The sequence below is a fragment of the Phacochoerus africanus genome, chromosome 4 (assembly GCF_016906955.1).
Source record: "Phacochoerus africanus isolate WHEZ1 chromosome 4, ROS_Pafr_v1, whole genome shotgun sequence".
NCBI classification, from domain to species: Eukaryota; Metazoa; Chordata; class Mammalia; order Artiodactyla; family Suidae; genus Phacochoerus; species Phacochoerus africanus.
In genome coordinates, this window is record NC_062547.1 from 80,289,512 (window position 1) to 80,316,727 (window position 27,216).

The following is a 27,216-nucleotide window of genomic DNA, read 5'->3' on the forward strand; positions in this document are numbered from 1 at the left end:
AGTGATATTGGCCTGTAATTTTCTTTTTTTGTGGTATCTTTGTCTGGTTTTGGTATCAGGGTGATGGTGGCCTCATAGAATTCGCCTGTGAAGCCATCTGGTCCTGGACTTTTGTTTGTTGAAAGTTTTTTTAATCACTGTTTCAATTTCAGTACTTGTGATTGGCCCATTCATCTTTTCTATTTTGTCTTGGGAGATGGTACTTTGTGTGTGTGTGTGTGTGTATATTTTAGGGCCACACCTGAGGCATATGGAGGTTCCCAGGTTAGGGGTCGAATCGGAGCTGTAACTTCCAGCCTACACCACAGCCACAGCAATGCCAGATCTGAGCCTCATCTGCAACCTACAGCACAGCTCACAGCAACACCAGATCCTTAACCCAGTGAGCAAGGCCGGGAATCAAACCCGCATCCTCATAGATACTAGTCGGGTTTGTTACTGCTGAGCCACAATAGGAACTCCAGATTGTACTTTTTTTAGGAATTTGTTGGGGTTTTTTTTTGTTTTTTTTTTTTGTTTTGTCTTTTTGCCATTTCTTGGGCCGCTCCCTCAGCATATGGAGGTTCCCGGGCTAGGGGTGGAATCAGAGCTGTAGCTGCCAGCCTACGCCAGAGCCACAGCAACGCAGGATCCGAGCCGCATCTGCGACCTACACCACAGCTCACGGCAACGCCAGAACCTTGACCCACTGAGCAAGGGCAGGGATCGAACCCACAACCTCATGGTTCCTAGTCGGATTCGTTAACCACTGCGCCACGACGGGAACTCCAACTTTTTTAGGAATTTGGATTGACAGTATTTGTCTTTCATCACTTTGAACATGTCATCCCACTGCCTTCTGGCCTCTAGGGTTTCTGCTGAGGAATCAGCTCTTAGTCTTGTTGAGAATCTCTTGTATGTGTTGAGTTCTTTCTCTCTTGCTAATTTCAATATTCTTTTTTTTTTTTTTTGAGGTATAATTGACATACATTATTATAGTTTTGGGTGTACAATACAAGGATCCAATTTGTGTATATATTGCAAAATGACACCACAGTAAGTCTACTTGACATCCATCACAATGTGTAGTTTTTTTTCTTGTGATAAGATATTTTAGGATCTACTATCTCAGCAACTTTCAAATATGTAACACAATATTAGTAACTGCCATCATCATGCCATATGTTACACCTCTGGGACTTATTTATAACTAGAATTTTGCACCTTTTGACCACCTTCACCCTTTCCACCCACCCTTTGTTCTTGTCTTTCAGTAGTTTGGTTATGTATTTTGTCTAGGTATGGAAGTCATTAGTTTTATTCTATTGGGAGTTCATTGAGTTCCTTGGACATGTAGGTTATTGTTGGGGTGTTTTTTAAATCAAATTTAGGAAGTTTCTGACCATTGTTTCTTCAGATATTTTTTCTGCCTCTTTCTCTCTCTCCTCTTTTTGGAATTCCCAATTGGATATGCTGGTATGCTTGTGTCCCATAGGTCTCTGAGGCTTTACTCATTTTTTCATTCTTTTTTCTTTTTGATTTTTAGACTGGATTGTTTCAGTTGATATATTTTCAGGTTTGCTGATTCTTTCATCTGCTTGCCCAAATCTGCTGTTGAGCCTCTTAATGAATTTTTCACTTCACTTACAGTGCTTTTCAATTCCAGACTGTTTAGTTTTTTTGTTTTTGGGGTTTTTTTTTTTGGCTTTTTAGGGCCTCACCCACAGCATATGGAGGTTCCCAGGCTAAGGGTTAAATCTGAGCTACAGCTGCCGGCCTGCACCACAGCCACAGCAACACCAGATCTGAGCCGCATCTGTGGCCTACGCCACAGCTCATGGCAACACCAGATCCTTAACCCACTGAGAAAGGCCAGGGATGGAACCCACAACCTCATGGTTCCTAGTCAGATTCATTTCCACTGTGCTGTGATGGGAACTCCTGTTTTCTATAATTTCTAATTTTGATCTATATTTGGCAAGACATCGTTTTCATGCTTTGCTTTTTAGTTCTAAGCTATTATTTCCTTTAGTTTTTTTTAAATGTTTACAACATTGATTTAACATCCTTTGTCTAGGAGTTCCCGTTACGGCACAGTGGAAACAATCCAACTAGTAACCATGAGGACAAGGGTTTGATCCCCAGCCTCACTCAGTGGGTTGAGGATCTGGCGTTGCCATGAGCTGTGGTATAGGTCACAGACACAGCTCAGATCCTGCGTTGCTGTGGCTGTGGTGTAGGCTGGCAGCTGTAGCTCCAGTTTGACCCCTAGCCTGGGAATGTCCATATGCCATGGGAGTGGCCCTAAAAAGCAAAAAAAAAAAAAAAGTCTTTGTCTAATACAGCCAACATCTGGGCTTCCTCCAAGAGAGTTTCTTATTGCAGGTACCCCCTACTATCACCACCCCCTATATGGGCCATGCTTTCTTATTTCTTTGCATGATTCATAATTTTCTGTTGAAAACCAGACTTTTTTTTTTTTTTTGTCTTTGTCTTTTTGCTATTTCTTGGGCCGCTCCTGTGGCATATGGAGGTTCCCAGGCTAGGGATTGAATCGGAGCTGCAGCCACCGGCCTACGCCAGAGCCACAGCAACGCGGGATCCGAGCCGCATCTGCAACCTACACCACAGCTCACGGCAACGCCGGATCGTTAACCCACTGAGCAAGGCCAGGGACCGAACCCACAACCTCATGGTTCCTAGTCGGATTCATTAACCACTGCGCCACGACGGGAACTCCCGAAAAACCAGACATTTTAAATAATATTGCAACTTTGGAAATCACTTTCCCTCTTTACAGTGTGTTGTTGTTTCTTCGTTTTGGTGTTTGTATGCCTTTTCTGAACTAATTCTGTAAAGTCTTTGTTCTTTGTCATTCATGGCCTCTGTAGTCCCTGCTTGGTTAGATTAGCGATCATCTAATGACTGAACAGATGTGTCCTTCCATTCCTGGAACCAAGAAGTGTGTCACCTCTTGACAAGGGGGACTCTATGTACGTATTGGCACCTGCCTTCAACAGTCAAGCAGTTGACAACACCTCTGCCTTAGCCTTCTCTTCCTCTTTCTGCAGAGCCTCAAGGTAGCCAGTGGTGAGAGCTTAGAGCTTTTCAGGGCTTCCCTGAACATGCACACAGCACTGGACATAAGCATATCCTTACACATTTGCATGGCCTTCTGGATGTCCAGGACAATGTCAGAGCTTTTGTTCATTTTCTTTCTATTGTCCCTGTGTGATGATATTGGGGGAAAGACCTAACTACTGTGCTAATTCAGCATCGTAGATCATGATTCTAAACCAAAGATGCTCTTAGTAGATAGACACTCCACCTTTTGATGAGTTCACAGTTCATAATGTTATACAGTGAGTAGCCTCAATCCATCCCCTGTGTCCATTCCACACATAATTTGCTTTGGACAAATCAGAAAGCTGCCTCATAGCACAATCATCTGGGAAGCTTTTTATGACCTCAGGTAGGAGGTTTTGCATGCAGATTTCCACAACAGCCTGCAGGATACCACTGCATATCCATTTAGAGTGGCTAAAATTAAAAAGACCATAATTTCAAATGTTTTTGAGGATGTGGAGCTACTATGGTGGGAATGTAACATAGTACAACCAGTTTGGAAAACAGCTTCACATTTATAAATATACATTTAATCAAGTATACTCTAGCAGTTTCACTCCTAAGTGTTTACCCAAGAGAGATGAGAACATATATTTACAAAGAAGACTTGTTATAAATGTTCATAACAGTTTTATTCATAAATAGCCCCAAATCAAAATAAGCCAAGGGCCTATCAACGAGAATTTTAAAAAGTGGTGGTATGTCCACACAGTGGAATACCATGCAGCCATAAAGAAAACTACACATACAATATGGATAAATTTTAAAAACATGTTGAGCAGAAGCCAGGCACAAAAGGGTACATATTTTGTGATTCCATTCATATGACACCCAGAAAAGGTAAAACTATAGTGACAGAAAGCAGGTGAGTGGTTGTCTGGGCCACTGGTGGAGGGGGGCACAAGGAACTTTGGGGAATAATGGAAATGTTTTGTATATTTATGATAGTGGAAGTTCCACAGGTATATACATCTGTCAAGTCACGCTGAACTATATATATACACACACACACACTTTAAATATATGCGGTTTACTGTATGTAAAAGTATACCTCAGGAGTTCCCGTCGTGGCTCAGTGGCTAACAAATCCAGCTAGAACCATGAGGTTGCAGGTTCGATCCCTGGCCTTGCTCAGTGGGTTAAGGGTCCGGTGTTGCCGTGAGCTGGGGTGAAGGTTGCAAACACGGCTCAGATCCCATGTGGCTGTGGCTGTGGCGTAGGCCGGCGGCTATAGCTCAGATTCGACCCCTAGCCTGGGAACCTCCATATGCTGCGGAAGCAGCCCAAGAAATGGCAAAAAGACAAAAAAAAAAAGTATACCTCACAGTTTTAAGGTACACTTTTTAAAAAGATGGTCCTTGTGTCTCTGGCCCTCACTCAAACACCTGCAGGACCAGGTGGAAGAAGTGAGGCAGAGCACTCAGTTGTCTGAAGGGGAGAGCTGTGCCAGTGTAGCCAGATAGGCCATGTTTGTTTTAAGTCCAAAATACATATTTTTGTGTGAAACTTTTTTTTTTTTTTTTGCCCATGCCTGTGGCACACATAAGTTTGGGGGCCAGGGATCAAACTCATACCATGGCAGCAGCCTAAGCCACAGCAGTGACAATACCAAATCCTTAATCCACTAAGCCATCAGGGAACTCTAGTCTCTTCTTTTTAAAACATTAGCACCTCATTCAAAAAAAAAATGTTTTTTTTGAGGGCCGCACCCACAGCATATGGAAGTTCCCAGGCTAGGGGTTGAACCAGAGCTACAGCTGCTGGCCTACACCACAGCCATAGGAACTTGGGACCTGAGCCGCATCTGCGACCTACACCACAGCTCACGGCAATGCCAGATCCTTAACCCACTGAGCAGGGCCTCATGGATACTAGTTGGGTTCATTACCACTGATCCATATGGGAACTCCCTAAAATTATTTTAATTATGCCACACAAGTCAAACAAAAGGAATCCTCAGGCCATTTGGCTCACAGGCAGCTAGCTTGTAGCCTGTGCCCTAAAACCTGCCTTGGGCTCAGCCAGCAGAGCCACAGAATGTGGCTCCAGCTTGTTGCTCTTGACCCTCCTGGAAGGAGGTGACAGGAATAGTGCAATGGTGTGGATGTGGGTCTGGGCGCAGCCCACGAGATGAGGCCCTGAAGCCTCTTGCCAAAACCCAGCTCTGTGGGAATGCCCAATACACCCTCTTCTCTGATTTTTGCATCTTCCATGGGTACTTGACCTGGGTTACAGTCATATTAGCACCTGGAAAAGGGGGACAACCCATGGGGCCCTCAGGAGAACCCCATGTAGTGCTCAGCACGCTAAGCCCTGAGAGGCTCGGGTGTGTTCTTGTTACCACCTTGGAATGTGTGTGGCAGTTCTGCTGCCCTTCACATCCTGGGGCATGCCCACTCTACTGGGCACCTGACCTGCCCTTTGTTCCCTGGCTCAGTTTGGAGGCACCCCAGTGTCCTGTGCTGTGGGGCTGGCTGTCCTGGACGTCTTGGAGAAGGAGCAGCTGCAGGCTCACGCCGCCTGTGTGGGCAGCTTTCTCATGGAGCTCCTGAGGCAGCAGAAAGCCAAACATCCCATCCTCGGAGATATCAGGTGAGCCTCAGGGACCTGGCATGGCTTCTTGGTTCACCTCCTAACCACCTGAGAGGGTGGGAACGTTGATCTCCATGCCAGAGGAAGAACGGAAACACCCACAGGTACTGTTGCCTGAGATAGCACTTCTAGGGAGGGGAAAGCCAGGACCAAACCTCCCTGTGCCCACACCAAGGTCCCCTCCCATTAGTTACTTCCTGGAACCATTTCACCTCCCTCTGAAAGCTCCTGCGGTTCTCAGCCTCCCCAGACCCAAGCCCTAGTGGACTTTCCAACAGGAGCTTGGCTGAGGCCCAGGCTGAGGGTGAAAGCAAGGACCATGGTCCCTCAGGCCTGGCCTCTTGAGATGTCACTTTTGGCTCCAGGGGCGTTGGGCTCTTCATTGGTGTGGATCTGATCAAAGATGAGGCCACGAGGATGCCAGCAACCGAAGAGGCTGACTACGTGGTGTCCAGGTATTTTTTTCCCCAAACAAGTTGTCTCTGCAGTGTCTGCGGCTCTCAGGGGGAAGGCGCCCACCCCACACCCTGGTCTCTCCTTTTTGCCACCGTGTTCCTGGATGTGCCGGGCCCAAGGGGTTAATCAAAGGAGGTGGCATTTAGCTTGAGTGGGGAAGAGGGCTGCCAATCTGTGCACACCCTCAGGTGGGCTCTGTGGACAGAGAAGGGGCCCCATCAGCTCCATACCCAGTGCCTGGCAGCAGAGGCTTCAGGTGGGCACGGGCCACCCCCAGCCCAGGCAGCCACTTCTGCCAAGAACTCTCTCAGACCCGGGCAGCCTCAACACTACATTTCACAGACCCAGGCTGCCGAAGGGAAGCAGCATCTCCAGAGCCACACTGGGGACTGTGGCAGAACCAGACTCCCCTTTCCTAGAGGAACAGGTCTTCAGACAGACAGGACCCCCCCACCCCTCCTCTGGCCTCTTCCTCTTGTTTGGTGGTTCCCTTTTATCGCCACTGCTCACTCCTGCCCTCTCCCCCCATCTTGGAAAACCCTCCTAAGGGTTTGATGTGTGTGCTTATTCAAATTGTGGAATGTGCATCATTCTGTTTTGAATTCACATAAACAGTATTGATGTAGAAATCTTTGCCTCCACGCGCGGTTCTTGGCCACCTCTGACGCGGCCACGCCCAGCCCCCGCCTTCTCTCTCCTGGTCAGGCACAAGGATCAGCTCACCCACCCCTTCCCTCAGGGAGCCTCAGAACAGTCAGACCCTCCCTCAGCCAAGCCTGACCTCTTCCACCTTAAAACCACCCTGGTGACTTCTCAAGTTCAGTAAGGAAACGACCAGGTGATAACTGAGGCAGAGCTGGATTTAAAGTCCAGAACCTGTTTTTTGTAGCAGGGCCAGGCCCGCTGGGATGGGAGAAAGGAGCTGAGGGCAGACTAAGGACACCCTGCTTCCCTTCAAGACTTATACAAAAGGAATAAAAAAGAATGAGAGTGCAGGTCAGAGTGTAAACAGTCCCATCACACTCCTCTCAGAGGCCAAAATACCTTCCTTGGTTGAAAGTGTAAAAGTGGACCATTAAAAATGAAAATGAGGTAGAGGGTAAGTCATCTTCCAGAGAAAAACTGGAAATTAAATCTGGATAGTCCTCTGTCTAGGGCTGCAGTAGAGAAGAGTTGGCAGGGGTTACTGAAGCTAGGTGAGGGCTCCATGACTTCATGGCTCTTTGTGAATGTTGGACAATTTCCATTTTAACTTTTTTTTTTTTTCTGGTCTTTTTAGGGCCACACCCACAGCTTATGGAGGTTCCCAGGCTGCGGGCTGAATTGGAACTACAGCTGCTGGCCTACACCACAGCCACGGCAATGCCAGTTCCAAGCCCCGACTTCGACCTACACCACAGCTCACGGCAACGCTGGATCTTTAACTCACTGAGCAAGGTCAGGGATCAAACCCACGTCCTCATGGATACTGGTCAGGTTTGTTACCACTGAGCCACAATGTGAACTCCAGTTTCTGTTTTAAAACTAAACTATACACATCATTACAAACTGTTAAAATGGAAGAGACTCTTGCTGTCCATGTTGTAGCCCCGTGGCTAGTCTCGGCTTGGCTTAGACTGGGACTCCAGGATGGATGAAGCAAAACCCCTGCTCTGGACAGCAACATGTTCAGGGCCAGGTGCAGGGCATCCCAGACAGGGGCCTCTGGTGCTGGGCCACAAAATTTGGCAAGAGTTTGACAGGGGGTGGCCAATGCTGTTATCCTGGTGGGAACTGGCCTGTGAAGGGTTCTGAGGGTAGTGTGGCTGGTACCTCACCTTCAAGGCCAAAGCCAAACTGAGGAAGGTCTGGAAGGTCCATGTGAAGTGCACTTGGCTGGTGAGCAGCAGGCCCTGCTGTGTCCTATCCTCACAGATTGAAGGAGAACTACATTTTGTTGAGCACCGATGGCCCCGGGAGGAATGTCCTGAAGTTTAAGCCCCCAATGTGCTTCAGCTTGGACAACGCACGACACGTGGTAGCAAAGCTGGACACCATCCTGACAGGTGAGCCTGGAGGCCAAGGGGCAACTGACAGCTTATCTCTAGAACCCAGCCTGGAGCTAGAACTCCCAGCATGCCCAGGATGGGGGTGTGACAGCTGAGCCAGGGTGTCGTCTCAACAGTACAGGGAGCTGAAGTGGAGGCCTCCCCTATTCCTGCCTGTGCCCCCAGAAATCTGATCCACAATTCCTCCTGCCTGGGCACAGGCCAGTGTGGCACATGGGATAAGGAAGCAGGGCTATAAGCCCTACTATCACAACTACAGTAGAGCACTCCATTGTGTCCCTAAAGCCTCCCTGAGATGTAAGTGGCAGCTTTCCTGCTTTTTCTGCTGCTAAGCAGCTCAAATGAAACTTGGACTCAGGACTGATTCAATGCAAAATGAAACTCTTCACATTCCTAAGCATTTAGTGGTTGCCCCTAAATCCACTTACTAGGAAATGTCATTGCCAAATTGGACACATGCACCAAAGCTGTTCTGCACATGCACAGCTCAGTCAGGGACCCAAATCCTATCATCTTCCTGGTAGATTCCAGAGCAGCCTAGCCATTGCCCCCTGCCCTCTGGAAATAAGGTCCAATCCCTACACAACTGAGATGGTGCAGGACCTGCTAGGGGAAGTAAAGTATTTGGGAAGCATTTGTGGGGAGCCTGGGGAGGGAAAAGCTGGCTGGACACAGAGCTGGCTTGTAGTTTCTGTACAGAGGGGACCCCAAACAGTCTCAGGAAATCTGAGGGCTGGTTTTTGTCCTTTGGGGAAGTTGTTGCTAACCCTGTGGCTGGTGGCCCATATACAAGGATCAGGGCTTGGACAGACCAATGTGGCCTAGTCTCCACCCTGCCATCCAAGAAGCTTGGACACTGAATTCAGGCATCAGGGGTTTTCAGCAGAGGAGAAAAGTTGACCATTTGGGGTGGCTCTGTGGTCTTTTTTCAGATATGGAAGAGAAAGTGAGAAGTTGTGAGACACTGAGGCGTGTTCTCTAGGTAAGTCTCAGGCTTGCTTCTTGCTCCGAGAGACCAGGAACTGGGTTTCTCACCATCCATCACAGCCCCTTCGACATTTTTTGCTCTAACTGACGTCCCGTTCCCACAGGTTAGTTTCAACACTGCAGCTCTGGCTGCCTTGGGTGCTCCACACCCCCTGAAAAACCTCCCAAGTACCCATTTGTGATGGCTGGGCCAAGAGTAGCTTATTTCCTCCCTTAGCCAGTTCCTCTAGGGAAACAAAGCTTTTGCTAGGCTTAATCCACCTGGAGCCCCAGCCTAGCACTGCCTCTTTCAACCTAGTCTTAGGCCTCAGCCACTAGACTTGGGGTGTCCCAATCAAGCCAGCAAATATCCCTGCCAGAGGGGGAACTGTCTTGCCCAGATCCAGCTGGCCCTTGTGACTCTGCTCTTGTCTTTAGGTTCACACTGTCTTTGCTGGAAGATGACAAGACAGGTGTTCCAAGTGCTCCAGATTCGTGCTGCCCTGGGGCAGTGTCCCCAACTGAGGGTGGTAACCCTTACTGTACCACCATCACCTTTAACAGCTGCCTCCAACCTCTGAGCCACTTTCTTTAAAGGGGGCACAAGTCCTGGGCAGGGCCAAGTCATTAAAAGAAACTAAGCAAGGATGTGGACAGTATGTGGTCATGCCTGACAGGATACTGGAACTCTGGACCACCTGTCTCCCTTCACAGTGTACCCCACACTCACCCAGGCTTGGGGGTTTTTAATTTTTTATTTCAAAAGCTTGGATAGCTTCAATATCCAGGTCGTGGCAAAATCAGGATACGTGTAAAATACCTTACAATACATTAGATTCCCGAAAGGTACCAAAAAGTACAGTAAAATTAACACTTCCATTACAGGAAATGTATGACAAATAATATAAAATTAAAAGGTGAAAAAAGGTGACACTGGTTTCCTAAGATACAATTTACTCTTTACAACCAGGGTCCACAGGTCCAGGCTGCAGAGTGGCAGCAGGAAGCAGACCCTCCAATCTGGTTCTGGGTAACCCAGTAATAAAAAATCAGCCCATAATGCTGCTCTGGCCTCTTGAGACACCACACGCTGCCTAAAACAACTAGAGCTCTGGAAATATTAAACAGGAGAGTGATTTCCAGGGGGGAAATTTTAAATAAGATGCACATGGGACAGGCCATAGAAAGTTTGCCAAGTTAAATTTGGTACATAATTGTGTTCACTCAATATCCAAACAAACAAAGCGTGTGCGGTCAGTCAGGTACTCCTGCCGAAGCCTCAGTATGGCTTGTAGTTATTCTGATGGCCACCACGTCGCTGGCTCTTCCCGTAATTTGTACTACCCTGACCTAGGGACAAGAACAACAGTCATAGTAGCTACAACCTACTAAGTGTTTATTTACCCCTGTGCCAGGCGCTTGATATGCATCCTCACCAGAGCCAACAACTCTGTCCAGCAGGATGTCTTCCCCACCTTCCTGAGACCCACAAGGCTCAAGAACTCAAAATTAGGAAGCTCCAAGTGACCAAGTTAGGCCACAAAGCCCAGCCTGTCCGACTCCAAAGCCCCTGCTGCCAGCGGCCCCTGCTGCCAGCGGCCCCTGCACTGTCTGTCCTGCCTCCCGGGGTGGGTGAGTAGATGGGGGCCTCCCTTTCTCCTACTTACTGTAGTCGTAGCCGGGGCCGTAGCCGTAATAGCCATAGGGCGAGTAGTCGTAGCCGCCATAGCCGGGCCCGTAGCCCTGCTGGTAGCCGTAGCCCTGGTTCCAGTAGCTGCCGTAGCCCTGATTCCAACTCTGACTCTGACCTGTGGGGGGAGCAGGGCACAGGGGCCCATGGACCATTTAGCACACGCAGGAGCAAGGATGAAGGAAATCCTGCCCTTTGGGTGGCGAGGTTACTATGGCAACTCAGGCCAAGGGGATGCTATTCTGGTGTAGAGGGCCCTGGGCCCAGCACTATACCTGAGAGACCCAAGCTGGGGATGAGAAGGCCAGGCAGAAAACTAACTTCACTGGGGCAAACGAGGCAGCTCACTCTCATTCAAATCACCCTCTGATCATCCCACCCTCCCTGGCAGCTTGGCCTTAAAAAGGATGGAGTTCAGGCTTTGGAGTCAGAAGGGCCTGGGATGGAAGGTTAAGCACCTGGCACAGCCCCGCCCTACCCTTCAGCCCACCTGCCCATGGGTGTACCAAGACTCAGGACAGCCAGAGCCAAGAGCACCCATCGTGCCCCCTCAAAACTTGGGAGTGCGATGCAGATGCCCCCTCTGCCCTGGGGCCCCAGACCACACGAGAAAGATGGGCTCTTCCATTCCAAGCAGCAGCAGCAGCGCCTCAACCCAGGAAAAGCACTCCTGATCCTGCCCATCTTGCTGCACCGAGCACCAGAGGCCAGAGAGCCCCCAAGACAAGCATAGAAGCTCCATGCAGGCAGGGACACAGGACCCATCCTCATCTGGGTTCCACTCACCTCCTCCACTTCCGCCACCACCACCGCTGCCTCGGTTCCCTCGGTTGCGATTCCCACGGCCCCCAGAGCCATACTGCTGCTGTTGATAAACCTCTTTGGGCTGAGCCACCTTGATTTCACACTGAAAGCCAAGAGAACAGTGGGTCATCCCAGCAGGCAAGCCCTAGGCAGGGAGTATGCACAAAAGCCTTCGTGGACAAACATTCAGGTGCCAGATCTGGAGTTCCAGCTGTTCAGATGGCAACAGGATTGTCGGCGACTATGTAGGACCAGGACACAGGTTCAAACTCCAGCCCAGGGCAGTGGGTTGAAGGATCTGGTGCTGCCACAGCTGCAGCTCAGATCTGATCCCTAATCCAGGAACTCCGTATGCCATGGGGCAAAAACAAATGTCTGTCTGCTCAAGAACACATACGTGCTGGGGTGGGAAACCACATTTGGGCTAAAATTTACACCAAAACACACAAGGGCCTTTTTGGCTCCAGCCTTCCCCTAGAGTGCCTGGAATGAACATCTGCTGATGGTCACCCTTGGGAGCTCCATTTCTAACAGGTGAGAGGAACGGCTGGGCCAATGCCAGCTCAGTGTAGCAGGACATCACAGTAGGTATCAGTATGGTGCCACCTTGCCCCTACTGGGCAAGTCAGAGAAAGATTCCCAGATGAGGGACCTTGGAAAAAGAAAGCCCCCCCCCACCCTGGAAATCATCCCACTCAGATATGCTTTTTTTTTTTTTTTTTTGCTTTTTAAGGCCACTCTCAAGGCATATGGAGGTGCCCAGGCTAGGGGTTAAATCAGAGCCACACCAGAGCCTTAACCCACTGAGCAAGGCCAGGGATTGAATCAGCAACCTCATGGTTCCTAGTTGGATTCCCTTCTGCTGCACCACAACGGGAACTCCTCAATCATGCTATTAAGTAAGATGGCAAGCCTGGCCTCCTTAGAGAAAGGAAAAAGCAAGCCACTGAGGTTCAGGGCAGCCTTCCCTAAGGTCATACTGCATCCCCTCCCTGCTCCAACCACCCAATCAATAGTCTGTTGTTGAGACAGGCCAGATGGCTATATCCCCTTAGAGCCTAAAGGGTCGATTTCCTTTTTGCTCAAAACTCTGCCTACTGTGGGAGGGAGTAGGATCATGGACCTTCCAGCACTCCCACTAATCTTTTTAAATAAAGTTCACTAGGGAGTTCCTGTCCTGGCTCAATGTAAGGAACCCAACTAGGACCCATGAAAACGTGGGTTTGATCCCTGGCCTCACTCAGTGGGAAAAGGATCCAGCACTGCTGTGGCGTAGGTCGCAAAAGAGGCAGCTCAGATCCCGGGTTGCAGTGGCTGTGGCACAGGCTGGCAGCTGTAGCCCACATTCGACCCCTAGCCTGGGAACTTCCAAATGCCATGGGTGTGGCCCTAAAAAGCAAAAAAAAAGTTCACTGACACATAACCCTCCCCATTGAGACTAATTTTTACAAGCTGTCCGAATACAAGCATACTCAAAGAAAATGGCAAATTGCCCCTACCAAGTAATGAAATCTCATGTTTTCCATCCTATTAAGTTAGAAATGCTGACTATAACCAGCTAAAAACACTTATTTCAAGGCTAACCACCAGCAGTTTGACTAAAGATGCCCTAACAGGCTCTTCCTGCCTGTTTCACACTATGGCACAGAGAAAAAGGTCTCCTCTCTCCATTTCACTGTCTTAACCAACAGCCCCTATGATCCCATCTCATTTTACATAAAATCCAAGGGCCCAATCCCAAATCTAATCTTCCTAAAATCCTAGCCAGGATTGAGGCTTTCAAGAGCCCCACCCCTACCTGTCCTACAGTATCTGGCTGTCACCCCTGCTTAAGTCTGCCACACCCTGCCACAGTGGGCCACACCCTCAACTCCCAACTGCCTCAGCCACCTGGAAAAGCTGAGCCTACTCTCTTCTCCTGTCCAGAGTTCAGGGGAAGAGGTGCACCTCACTGCACAGGACTCTGCTCATTTGAAACCAAAACTGCCCTTGGATTTCAGCTGTCCAAGACCCTGGGAGTTCTTTGGGAAGGATCTTTGGGGTGGGGTTAATTTAATCAGTGACCAAAGGAGATGGAGGTGAAGATTTGGTTGTGGCAGGAGAAAAGCTCTGTAGCAATCAATGCCCATAGCAGGAAAAACTCTACCATGGAGAAATCAATAAACGGCAGTTTTAGAATCTTCTGAGACCTTCGCCACAGAAATTATACACCTTCTACTCTAAATTGAGTACACCTTGACCTCTGGCTTTAAATGAGTAGTTTTAAAAGGTACTCAGCACGTTCTCTCCCATGGAAGCCTCCCAACCACCCACCCTCAAATCCAGTGCTTACTGCCAGTCCTACCAGTCTAGGAGTTCCTTAAAGGACAGGACCACCTGCCCCATCAGGACAGAAAGCACTGAAAAAAAACCGTAAGGTCTACCTTGGAGATCTCTTAGAGGTGGCCCAATCCCTAACCCACACCTGCAAGGACCAGTTTTTCTGCGGCAGCAGGAGACCAAGCGCACACAGTTGTGGAACCTTACCTTGCTTCCACTGATGGTGTGAAACTTTTTCTCCAAAACTTTCTTCACAGGTTCCTCTTCTTTAAAGGTGATGAAGACAAAGCCTCGTCTTTTGTTCGACTTTGGATCCATTGGAAGTTCAATTGCTTCAATCTATAAACAAAGGCGAAGCTCAGGACCTCCCCTACCTGAGCCTATAGGGAACTCACAGGAGAATGGCCCGTGAACACTAAAGATAGTGGAAAAAAGCTTCAGCCAGCCAAGGCTGTGCTGCCAAGGAAGAAAGAAGGCAAACTCAAAGCAGCTGGCAGGCCACTCCAGGGGTCGCACACTCACCTCCCCAAATTCGCCAAAGTACTCCCTGATCTTCTCCTCTGTGGCTTCAGGATTCAGACCCCCTACAAAAATTTTCTTTACTGGGTCTTTCTTCATTGCCATGGCCTTTTTGGGGTCAATGACACGGCCATCCAGCCTGTGCTCCTTCTGGTCTAGAACCTGTTCCAACAGAAAGATGGGAGTTGGATTCTGACTTAGCAGCATGACCCTGAACAAGGCTCTTCTCTGAGTCACAAGACTCCAACACAGGTACCAAAAACGTGTTTGATCCCCTCCATACCCTACTCCCCAACCTGACTTCCCAAGCCAATCTCCAAAGTCCAAGTACACCTGGTTTACTTAACACCTACAAATCTGTCCTCACACCCAAGTCTTTGGCAATGCTGTGCACCCCTCTTTCCTGCCCAGGAAGTCCCAGTTATAGGCATACCTCCTCCAGAAGCAAAGCAGCAGTCATTTTTAAAAAACAGAGGCTGGAGTTCCTGTTATAGCTCAGCAGTAGACAAACCCGACTAGTATTGTATGAGAATGCAGGTTTGATGCCTATCCTCGCTCAGTGGGCTGGGGATCCCGCGCTGCTGTGGCTGCTGGCTACAATTCAACCCCTAGCCTGGGAACTTCCATATGCTGGAGCTGGGCTGCCAGAGCTAGAATCCGCACACTCTTGTTAATAAGCTTTGTGATCTCTTCTACCTAAAACTTCTTGAGATTTAGATTTGTCTTCTAATGGGACTAAAATAATGCCTATCTCCTAGCAACTGTGGACTCTCTTCTAGTCCTCACCATGAAGTATTTGCAGGGTCCAGAATAGCCACAAAATAAGAAATGGTCCGCTATAACCGTCCTGGACCACTCTAGCCTCCGCTTAATCTCTACTTTTTACCCCTTCAAATAACAAACTCATAAATTTCCAAACTTTCTTTTCCCCAAGCATTCAACCATGTGCAGAACACATAAGCCAGTCATAGACTAAGAATGGTGGCATAATCTTAGAATACACTGAGACTCCTGATTATACAATACCCAACTTACCTTCTCCACACTGGCTGCATCTTTGAAGAGGATAAACCCAAACCCTCTTGACCGGCCAGTGTTGGGATCCATTTTTATTGTACAGTCAACGACCTCTCCAAATTTGGTAAAATAATCCTTTAGGTCCTTTTTGCTGGTATCCCAGCTCAGGCCACCAACGAACATTTTTCTGAAATGGTGGGGTAAGACACACGGCAACAAGCCTTATGAGAAAGCTATGATTTTAGAAGAATTGGTCCTAGAAAAGCTTTCGCTTAAGTAATTATAAACAAAACCACCAACCTGAGCAAAGGTCCTACCTCTGGAGATTAATAAACCTCTGCTACCCTTCAAAACCCAATCTTGACCCTAACGACTCCGCACCCCCCAGGGCTGGTGGGAGAAGGAAGCACAACCTGACCAGAGAGCTAGACCCTGAGCACCACAACTGGAAGGAACCCAACCTAACAACCACGTATCAAAACGCTACAGTCCCTGCCACTCTCCACCACCTCCGAGCACTGGCTCTCAAGGAACTCAAGGCTTCCGGGCCGAGTCCGCGTTCAGGCTGTGACTCCGCCCTCGGCAGGAGGCGGAGGAGGGAGGCCAGGGAGCGCGCCAACTCCGCCCACGCAGCCCCGGCAGCCCGCGACGCGCCGGCCCCGGGTCCGAGCGCACTCCCCTTCCGGGCCGCCCGGCCCCGGCCCCGCGCCAGCGGCCCCAGGGCGGCGCCAAAGTCGACCCAACAAACTCCCTCAAACTCCCGCGCGCGCAGCGGCGGGCGGCGCGGAGTTGCTGGTCTGCGGGCCGCGAGCAGGCCCCGGCCGCCCGCCCCTCCCCCCGCCGCATGGCTCCAACAAAAGGCGGCCCCGGAACAAAGGCGGCGCCCCCGTCGGCCCGTGGCCGCACCTACCCCGCGTCCTCTTCGTTCTTGCTGGCGTTGATCTGGTCGCCCTCGGCGCCGTTCTGGTTGCCGGCCGGGGGCGCCGCGGTCCCGCCTCCAGAGCCCGCTGCGGCGCCGCTGCTGGTGCTGGTGCTGGTGCCAGTGCCGGTCCCGGCCGGCGACTCGCCTTCGGGGGCGGCCTCGTGTCCGTTCTCGGTGGCGCCCGTGGTCTCCATGGGCTGCTCTTCACCCGCTTCCGACATGTTAGGCTGAGGCACGCGGCTCCTGCAACAAGCGGCCACATACAGACACAGCGCGTCAGGCCCGCACGGCTCACGCCCGGACTCCCGCCCGCCGCCCGCAGGCCCGGCCGCTCACCTCGCCGCCGATGACGCCGCGGGGCCCGCTTGTCCTCACCCGCCGAGAAGGCGCCGCGGGCTCGGCCGCGCTCACACTCGCGCTGCCGGGCCTCTCCCCCGTCTACCGACGGAGCCTCCGCGATCGCGCGCCCTTCTCCTCGGCTACCGGCGACGCCGAACAGAATCCTCAGACGGATAATCTCGCCCGGGCCCGCGCGGTGCCGCCGCCTGACAATGCCGACTCGTGGCGCTCTTTATAATGCCGGAGCCGGGGCCACCTCGCAACAAGGCACATGCTCATTGGCTTCGGCGGCTCGTCACTCAGCCCGGCGCCGGCGTCCCGTTGGCTGCGGCGCCGCGCGCACGCTAGATTCGGGCGGGCTTTGTCCTCATTTTAGAATCCGCGCGAGCCGAGGCCTTGCTAAGGATCTCGGGGTCCGCTGGCCGGACGGCCCTGTCTCTAGGGGCGGGCAGCCCGAGCCCGGAGGCGGAGAGGTCGGAGGCTGACGCCCTGCCCTTTGAGGCCGTAGTCTCTCGTCCCCGGTACCCAATCCCAAAGTTGGCCGCCTCGGCCACTCCATTTCCCAAAAGAGGAAACTGGTCTCGAGGAAGCCTCGGAAACCAAGGTTGCCCGGCTGGAATTGGCGGAATCCAGCCTTCCGAGATTAGGCGCGTTTGGTCCTCCAAGGCCCTCCGCATGGCTCCGAAAAATTGCGACGGGGCCCGCCCGCTCCCTTGACCTTGGTGCCTTCAAAGCCACGATGTCTGGCCCTTTCTGCCGCCTCCCCCGGAGGCTAGAAGCCGGGAGGGGGCGGAGTCCGCTAGGTGTCTGTAGCCATTAGTGCTCCGCCCCGCGTCCCGGCGGGAGAAACCGTGGGACCACGAGGATCCCCTTGGCAACACTTTCACGACTAGTATCGCATTTTTACTTTTGATTACTTAAAATCTTTCATTTAATTCATTTATTTTTGCTCTAATCTATTTTTAAGAAAAGTAAACCGCTTCCGTGAAATCTTGAAGTTTGAGGGAAGGGAAAAATAGTTCTTTTTTCTGATATACAAAACCCCTCAATATTGATCTAGTTGACCACCGGGCTTGAAAGCCCTACGTTATCCCGTGATTCCTTTTAATCAAATGGGTGACAGGCCCCAAATAAACCAGGATTAAAACCTCTAAAGCCTGGGGATTACCAAATAACAGCAGAACACTAGTAGCTGACGTTTCCCACTGGAGTCCTGCTGCCAGGCCCAGTGTGGTGGGCTGGGCGTTTTATTTCTTCTTTTGACCTCCTAACAACCGTATGGAAGGTGGTACCATTACAAATTTATAAATGAGATAACAAACCCAGAGCCCTGGCCCGAGGCTCACTCCGCAATCCATCCAGCCAGTGGCGTTGCCTTGAGAATGTAAAATGTGATGATTTCATCTTTGGAAAAAATAATTTTCAGAAAATCTGAGGATTTGGCCACACAACACTGCATTTCCCCCAAGATATCAACCACCTAGAACTGGGGCACCCACCCCTAGATAAGCAAATTCCTCTGGTTCATCCCAAAGCCCACCTAGATTTCATAACTAATTCATATATCTCCATAAAACCTTGGTCATGTTACTGATATCTGGTGGTAAGGCTTACAGAGAAGTCCCTAACAAACTCTCCTCCCCTCCACCTCCACCTAGCCTCTCCCCACCCACAGAAATAAGGGCCAGGGTTTGGATCACAGGCTATGATGTACTCAGCCACCTGAGCAATGAAGAAAATCCAAGCAATTAAGTTCAAAGTCAAATAGCCTAAGGTAGCCACAGGACAATACTACTGAAGGCATATTTCCACTTAATCTCCTGCTTTTTTTTTTTTTTTTTTTAAGGCTATTCTGCTTTTTATTTATTTCTTTGGCTGTGTGAGGCACAGGGAAGTTCCTAGGCCAGGAATCAAACCTGTGCCACAGCAGTGACCCAAGCCACAGCAGTGCCAAGGCTGGATGCTTAACCCACTAAGCCACCAGGGAACTCCTTAATCTCCTGCTCTTCTTATCCACATGGATTCCTTAAAACTAACTTAATCATCAAAGGGAAGTGTAGGAAACCTAAACCATTTTCCAGGTCAGAATTTCGGGCTCCATCTGCCTCTTGCAATGGAGGGAACCCAACTGACAAATATTTACTAAGTTCCTATCACACACTAAAGCACAACTTGGTGAATGCTTTCAATGACATGCCAAATCTGCACAGTTTGTAAAATGTTTTCACCAATGCTGCATCAATGGAGCTTCGAAATAACTTTGTATGCAGTTATCCATAGTTTCTACACAAAAACACTGAAAATCACACAGCTAAACCAGCACTTCCAAATCCACATTGGTTCCAAGGCTCCTGACTACCACAGGATAAGAGGGCTCTGTGCCTCTGAGTTCCTTGATCTAAATTAGATCTCAGGAGTTCCCGTCGTGGCGCAGTGGTTAACGAATATGACTGGGAACCATGAGGTTGCAGGTTCGATCCCTGCCCTTGCTCAGTGGGTTAAGGATCCGGCGTTGCCGAGAGCTGTGGAGTAGGTTGCAGACGCGGCTCGGATCCCGCGTTGCTGTGGCTCTGGTGTAGGCTGGCAGCTACAGCTCCAATTAGACCCTAGCCTGGGAACCTCCATATGCCGCAGGAGCGGCCCAAGAAATGGCAAAAAGACAAATAAATAAATAAATTAGATCTCATATCAGATTAAATGATTCTGAGGCGCAAATGAAGCAATGGCTTAGAAAACACTTTATAAACTATAATGAAATGCAAACAAATGGGGGTCAGTCTCAGCACAGTTTTTTTTTTTTTTTTTTTGGCCCCATCCTCAGCATGGGGAAGTTCCTGGGCCTGGGATCAAACTTGCACCACAGCAGTGATCCAAGCCACAGCAGTGACAACGCTCAATCCTTAACCAGCTAGGCCACCAAGGAACTCCCAGAATGCTTTTGTATTGCATACAAGAGTGCTTCTGTCAGGGGCAGGATACTGGGCTATTTGGGAGCAGCAAGAAGTCCCTTTGACACAAGAGACTCTAGTTACTCAGTCCTAGTTACAGCCCTGAGTTGAGAGCATCTTCTATGACAGTAAGGTTCTCAAATCAGCAAGGAACCCAGTCACCCCTGAAAGTCCCTTAAGAGGCCCATAGAGTACAGTCCTCTAGCTTTGGGGATTCAGGCTATCAGGCAATATATGTGTAAGAATGTGTACAATCACGAGTAGAGAGGACAGACACAAAATGCATTTTGGAAGCTTTTAAAGTGACATGAGGAGTTCCCGTCGTGGCGCAGTGGTTAACGAATCCGACTAGGAACCATGAGGTTGCGGGTTCGGTCCCTGCCCTTGCTCAGTGGGTTCACGATCCGGTGTTGCCGTGAGCTGTGGTGTAGGTTGCAGACGCGGCTCGGATCCCGCGTTGCTGTGGCTCTGGCGTAGGCTGGTGGCTACAGCTCCGACTTGACCCCTAGCCTGGGAACCTCCATATGCCGAGGGAGCGACCCAAAGAAATAGCAAAAAGACAAAAAATAAATAAATAAATAAAGTGACATGAATTAAATTTTTCTTTCTTTTTTTTTTTTTTGGCTGAGCAAGGTGGAAATCACAGGAGTTAGTTGCAAATATGTTGTGACTAGTGTGGCTGACACCCACATAGGGGCCACTTTCCACACCTCAACTCCACTCGCTCCAGCTCCCTGGCTTCAGGGCAAACTCTGGCTCCAACCAGAGGAAACTTTCTAAAACACGAGTCCGATCTTGTCACATTGTGCATGAAAACTCTGGCTGGCTTCCCAGTACCCTGAGGATGAAGTCCTAACCCTGAATATGGGTGAGAGAGACAACTGGGGCTCACAGAAAGCTGTGCCACCACCACCCCAATCTATTTGTGTGTGTGTGTGTGCTTTTTCTAGGGCCAAAACCATGGCATATGGGATTTCCCAAACGAAGGGTTGAATCTGAGCTATAGCCACCGGCCTACACCACAGCCGCAGCAATGTCAGATCTGAGCCACATCTGCATCCTACACCACAGCTCATAGCAACTCCGAATCCCTGACCCACTGAGCAAGGCCAGGGATCAAACCCACATCCTCATGGACACTAGTTGGATTCATTTCCTCTGTTCCTCTGTGCCGCAATGGGAATTCCCCTCCAGCCCTTTTTTTTTTTTTTTTTTTGCTCTTTTTGCCTTTTCTAGGGCCACTCCCCACGGCATATGGAGGTTCCCAGCCTAGGGATCTAATTGGAGCCGCAGCCGCCGGCCTATACCAGAGCCACAACAACACGGGATCCAAGCAGCGTTTGCAACCTACACCACAGCCCACAGCAATGCCAGATCCTTAACCCACTGAGCAAGGGCAGGGATCGAACCTGCAACCTCATGGGTTCCTAGTCGGATTCGTTAACCACTCCGCCACAACGGGAACTCCCCAGCCTCTCTTAATCTATGAGTGGAAGGATTCCTTTCAGGTCTGGGCAGTTGAGACCAGGCACCTCCCCCGAGACCTCTCTTCCCTGGAGACCATGTGCTCCACATGGCACAGCTACATTGTAGAGGAGAGCTATTCAACTCACATCAGACTTGACATGAGCAAGAAATGAACCTATACTGGGTCAAGCCACGGAGATTTGGGGGTTTATCTCTAACTTCAGCCTAGCCAAACCTGACCATTCCACACAGCTCGAGAAGCCTGGCACGGGCCACCCCAGCCACATCGCATGCCCCACTTTCTACTCCACCTGTGCTGATTGCTTTTATTTCTTGGAACTCATCTGTACCCTTCTGTCTTTGCACCTGCCACTCCCTCTACCTGGAACACTCATTCCCAAATTTCACCTGTCTGTTCTACATATCTGTTGTGGGTTGAACTATACCGCCCCAAAAGGTCTGTTCCGTTCCCAACTTGGGGTACCTGTACATGTGACCTTATTTGGAAACAGGGTCTTTGCTGATGTAATCAAATTAAGATGAGGTCAGGAGTTTCTCTGGTGGCCCAGCAGGTTAAGGATCCAGCATTGTCACTGCTATGGCGTGGGTTCAAACCCTGGCTCTGGGAACTTCCACATGCCACAGGTGCAGCAAAAAAAAAAAAAGAGTTCCTGTTGTGGCTCAGTGGGTCAAGAACCTGACATAGTGTCCATGAGGACACGGACATGGGTTCAATCCTTGGCCTCCCTCAGTGGGTTAAGGAATGGCATTGCTGCAAGCTGTGTAGGTCTCAGATGTGGCTCAAACCCGGTGTTGCCATGGCTGAGGCGTGGGCTTCAGCTGCACCTCTAATTCAACCCCTAGCCTGGGATCCTCCATGTGCCACAAATGTGGCGGAAAAAAAAAAAAAAATGAGGTCAGTCTGAAGTAGGTGGGCCCTTAATCCAATATAACTTCTATTGCCTTATAGGAAGAGAAGATACACAAGGAAAATACCACGTGAGGCAGAGACTGGAGTGATGGGTCTACAGGTGCCTTTGTCAGTCTGCCTGCTATAAGAAAATACCATAGGAGTTCCCATCGTGGGGCAGCGGAAACAAATCCAACTAGGAACCATGGGGTTGCAGGTTCTATCCCTGGCCTTGCTCAGTGGGCTAAGGATCCAGTGTTGCTGTGAGCTGTGGTGTAGGTTGCAGATGCAGCTTGCATCTGGCATTGCTGTGGCTCTGGCATAGGCCAGCAGCTGTAGCTCCGATTAGACCCCTAGTCTGGGAGCCTCCATATGCCACGGGTGTGGCCCTAAAAATACAAAAAAGAAAGAAAGAAAAAGAAAATACCATGAACTGAGTGGCTTAAACAACAAACTTATTTTGGTTTTGGTTTTGTATTTTTGGCCAATTACAGCATGCAGAAGTTCCTGGGCCAGAGATCAAACCATGCCACAGTAGCAACCCAAGGCACAGGAGTGACAATGCCAGATCCTTAACCTGCTAAGCCCCCAGGGAACTCCACAACAAACTTTTTTTTATTTTCCACAGTTCTAGAGGTTGGGAAGTCTGATCAAGCTGCTGGCAGATCTGGTGTCTGGTAAAGACCCACTTCCTGGTTTGCAGATGGCTGTCTTATTATATCTTCACATGGTAGAGGGCAAAGAGAGAAGCAGGCTCACTCATCTCTCTTCCTAGAGGAGCACTAATTAATTACATCACGAGGGTCCCACTCTCATGACCTCACCTAGACCTAGGCCAAAGACCTCACCTCCAAACACCATCAAACTGGGAATTAGGGTTTCAATATATGAATTCAGAGGGTCACAAACATTCAGTTCATGGCACAAAGGACCAAGGGTTGCTGGCAACCCCAGGAGCTAGGAGAGAGGTATGGAGCAGATTCTATCCTAAAGCCTTCAGAGAGAGTGAGGCTCTGCCAACACCTTGATTTTGGCTTTCTAGTCTCCAGAACTGAGATTATTGTCATTAAGCCACCCAGCCGGCACTACTTTGTTAGGGCAGCCCTCGAATCACTTTCTCCAGGAAGCGCTGTATCAGGCCCCAAGAAGAGGCCCCTCTCAGAGCACAGACCACACAGTATTGACACTGACCATGAGCTCAATGAGATGCTTCACCCTGACACCTCCAGTGGGCACTCTAACACCTGCAAAATGAATAAAAGATCTCTTAACCCAAGGTTACAAACTGGTTCCTTCTGGGCTGAATCTGACTCACAGATGTGTTTGGAGATCTCAGACAGTATCTTGGATATCACAGGAAATTATTTGTCGGCATTTAGAAAGCAGGATATTTCCACAAAACATTATATTTCCAGTTACCCTTGGAAAATTGTTAGATGAAGTCACCCTGGTCACAGCCCCAGGTGTCCACCCTCAGCTGTGACTGAGTCTCACTGCTCCCCAGTAGGCGGGACAGGGGCTAGTCAGCTTACTCCAGCCCCCACCATGTCTTAAAGTCTTACTGGGCCCTCTAAACTCATTGTCATCAACTGAAAGCATTAAGGACATCAGTCCCTAACTAAACCTCCATAAAACTCAGCTTGTTTTGGCCGCGCCCACAGCATGTGGAAGTTCCCAGGCCAGGGATTGAACCCGTGCCAGAGCAGCAACCCTGAACCACTTTAGTGACAATGACAGATCCTTAACATGCTGTGCCACAAAGGAACTCCTGAAACTCAGCTTTTCCACCTTTCTTTTTTTGCTGTTTAGAGCCACGTGTGCACCATATGAAGTTCCCAGGCTAGGAGTTAAATGAGAACTTCAGCTGCCAGTCTACACCACAGCCACAGCAAAGTGGAATCTAAGCTGAGTCTGTAACCTACACCACAGCTCACGGAAATGCTGGATCCTTAACCCACTGAGCAAGGCCAGGGATCAAACCCACGTTGTCATGGATACTAGTCGGGTTCATAACCCACTGAGCCACAAAGGAAACTCCCAGTTTTTTCATCTTAAAAAAGGGATGAGGGAGTTCCCGTCATGGCGCAGTGGTTGGCGAATCCGACTAGGAACCATGAGGTTGCGGGTTCGGTCCCTGCCCTTGCTCAGTGGGTTAACGATCCGGCGTTGCCATCAGCTGTGGTGTAGGTTGCAGACGCGGCTCGGATCCGGCGTTGCTGTGGCTCTGGCATAGGCCGGTGGCTACAGCTCCGATTCAACCCCTAGCCTGGGAACTTCCATATGCCGCGGGATCGGCCCAAGAAATAGCAACAACAACAACAATAACAACAACAACAAAAGACAAAAAAAAAAAAAAGGGATGAGGAATTCCCTGGTGGCTCAGTGGGTTAAGATCCAGTGTTGTCACTGATGTGGTCCAGGACAATGCTGTGGCTCAAGTTACCACTATGGCTCAGGTTTGATTCCTGGCCTGGGAATCTCTGCATACCACAGGCAGGGCCAAAAAATAAATAAATAGAAGTTCCTATTGTGGCTCAGTGGGTTATGAACCCAACTAGTATCCATGAGGATTCAGGTTCGATATCTGGCCTCACTCAGTGGGTTAAGGATCTGGTATTGCCATGAGCTGTGGTGTAGGTTGCAGATGCAGCTCAGATCAGCATTGTTGTGGCTGTGGGTGTAGACGGGCAGCTGTAGTTCCAATCTGACCCCTAGCCTGGGAATCTCCATATGCCACACTTGCAACCAAATAAATAAATAAATAGAGATGACTGACAACACCTGCCTCTCACACTCCTGCAGGGACCAGAGACTATGCCAAGAGGTAAGCATAGTACAAGTGGGTAGGGGGTATAAATGCCAGCTGCTAGGACTGCTAATGATAACAACAATCTCAGGGAAGATTCCTTCATCTGATGATCTGCCCATCATGTTTCAAATCAAACCCCAAAACAGACCTGCGGGGGTAATTCCCATTGTGGCTCAGTGGAAACAAATCTGACTACCTCCAAGAGGATGCAGGTTCTATCCCTGGCCTCGCTCAGTGGGTTAAGGATCCGGTATTGCCATGAGCTGCGGTGTAGGTCGCAGACACAGCTCGAATCTGTTGTTGCTGTGGTTGTGGCGTAGGCTGGCAGCTATAGCTCAGATTCAACCCCTAGCCTGGGAACTGACCCCTATGCCGTGCATGCCACCCTAAAAGGAAGACGGGGAAAAAAATGGACTTGTGGAAGCACAGCTAGCCAACCCCTAGTCCCCCATGCAAGGTCACATTCTTGAGACAACCACCTGTGCCTAGTCAGAGTCTCAGATGCAGCCTCTGCCCAGCAGAGGCCAATCAGAATTGCTTAGGACACCCTCTGGAATCAAACTGGAATGGAATATGTGGTTCACCTACAGAAAAAACCCTCCAGCCTGCTCCAGGCTCTTGAGGCTGCATTCAGAGGACACAGCCTACAGAGGGGCCCAGCCTGACTTCATGGCACAACCACCTGCCTGGCTTTTAAAACTTCAGATTCCCAGGCCCCTGAGGCCAGATTCTCACTTTTCTACATCATTCTGGGCACCGCACCCTGGGATAGGGACAGATTTAGGATGCGTTGCTGCTGACCAGGTCACGGGAAAGCTTAGGCAACTGAGATATGCCATCTCCCCTCTGAAGGACAGCAGTTCTCTTCATCCAAGCAGGCTTGGTGGCCCTTTTGTGTATGGTTGGCACTGACACTAAGTCAGGATGGGTCCGGGGACTCTCCGTTTGTGCCTCGGTTTCTGATTACACAACAATTCATATCTTCATTCATTTAAGAGCTCAGGCTTCGAATATCATCAACATGACCCAGTTTTCTGAATCCTAAACCCACACAAGTCACTCTCCCTCAACATCTCTCCTGAACTGTCCCCAGGGCACCTGAATCTCAGCACGTCTAAAACTGAATACACGATGTTCCCCAGAGCCCAGACCCTCTGCCAGTGTTCTGGGCCACAAAGAATGCCTCTGGCACCCAGCACCCCTGCAGGCCAGGAACCCGGCAGGGTCAGCCTCAATGCCCCTCTCCCCACTCCTCGTCAACTCAGTCCACTGCCTAGGTCCCAATGTGCCTTTATTACTGTCACCTGCACTCAGGTTTGCACAACAGGAATCTCAGTCAGGCTGGGTGTCACTGTGGTCCCAAATACGTCTAAGTGCTACGGAAGATTGTTGCTTACAGATAACAGTCCTGGGTGGTGTTCAGGCGACAGAAACGCTTGCCTTCATGGGGTTATTTAGGCACCCAGGCCCCTTCCGTCTTGTGGCACCATCAGCCCCTCGGGCCTTGTCATCACATGCAGCTGACAGGAAAAACTGCGTGAGAGGAGCTAGTGTAAGTCTTGAGGGCCCAGGCCTGGCAGCACCTTGGCACTTCCACTCACTCTCCAGTGGCTAGAACTCTATCCATGGCCTCACCTTACTGCAAAGGATGCTGAGAACCAAGCTGAGCTACCCACACAGGGCAGGCAAGGATAGACTGGGTGCCCAGGCATCACCACAATAGGCTTCCAGGAGTTCCTGTGTGGCTCAGCGGAAACGAACCTGACTAGGATCCATGAGGATGTGGGTTCAATCCCTGGCCTCGATCAGTGGGTTAAGGATCTGGCATTGCTATGAGCTGTGGTGTAGGTCACAGATGCGGCTCAGATCTGGCATTGCTGTGGCTGTGGTACAGGCCGGCAGCTGTAGCTCTGATTCGACCCCTAGCCTGGGAACCTCCATATGCCACTGTTGTGGCCCTAAAAAGACTAAAAGAATAATAATAATAAAAATAAATTTTAAAAAACAAACCACAGGCTTCCAACAACTGCCCATTGATGACAGTGAAGGGAGACTCGAGAGGAAAGCTTTCTTTCAGTCAGCCAGCATTTCAGGGACTGTCACCAAGTGCCACTGCTATCAGAGGCCACCCCTGCCTCTGCTCTGAGAGTGGAGTCTACTTGCTGCGTGGTGAGATGAATGCTGTGTTAGGGAAGCACAGGAGGCCAGGGACACCAGGGAGGGACAGGAACCAAGCTGGGGAAGCAGGTGGGAAGGACAAGACTTCTCAGAGGAGCAGAAGCCCAGGCTTCTGAATGGGGTTTCT

At 50.0% G+C, this 27,216-nt stretch overlaps 2 protein-coding genes across 6 annotated transcripts in view; one reads left to right on the plus strand and one right to left on the minus strand.

The window, feature by feature from the left end:
• PHYKPL (5-phosphohydroxy-L-lysine phospho-lyase) overlaps positions 1-10,098 on the plus strand; it is a 29,677-nt gene extending 19,579 nt beyond the window's left edge. For 3 of the 4 annotated variants that reach the window (XM_047777943.1, XM_047777947.1, XM_047777945.1), the window contains exons 9-11: positions 5,543-5,697; positions 6,063-6,152; positions 8,068-10,098. In XM_047777943.1, coding sequence (XP_047633899.1) covers positions 5,543-5,697; positions 6,063-6,152; positions 8,068-8,296 — 474 coding nt within the window. In that variant the 3' untranslated portion in view covers positions 8,297-10,098. The remainder of the gene's footprint in view (positions 1-5,542; positions 5,698-6,062; positions 6,153-8,067) is intronic. The other variant, XM_047777944.1, reaches the window with a different exon arrangement.
• Positions 10,099-10,350: 252 nt separating this feature from the next.
• HNRNPAB (heterogeneous nuclear ribonucleoprotein A/B) lies at positions 10,351-17,021 on the minus strand. Of its 2 annotated transcripts, XM_047777948.1 has the most exons (8): positions 16,775-17,021; positions 16,427-16,681; positions 15,535-15,703; positions 14,503-14,661; positions 14,188-14,319; positions 11,644-11,764; positions 10,835-10,975; positions 10,351-10,517 (listed from the first exon to the last, which is right to left on the minus strand). In XM_047777948.1, the coding sequence occupies exons 2-8, from the start codon at positions 16,657-16,659 to the stop codon at positions 10,447-10,449; spliced, it is 1,026 nt and encodes a 341-aa protein (XP_047633904.1). In that variant the 5' UTR covers positions 16,660-16,681; positions 16,775-17,021; the 3' UTR covers positions 10,351-10,446. The 2 variants fall into 2 exon arrangements, with proteins under 2 accessions (XP_047633904.1, XP_047633905.1); XM_047777949.1 differs by lacking the exon at positions 10,835-10,975 and having other exon boundaries at positions 16,775-17,019.
• Positions 17,022-27,216: the final 10,195 nt, after the last annotated feature.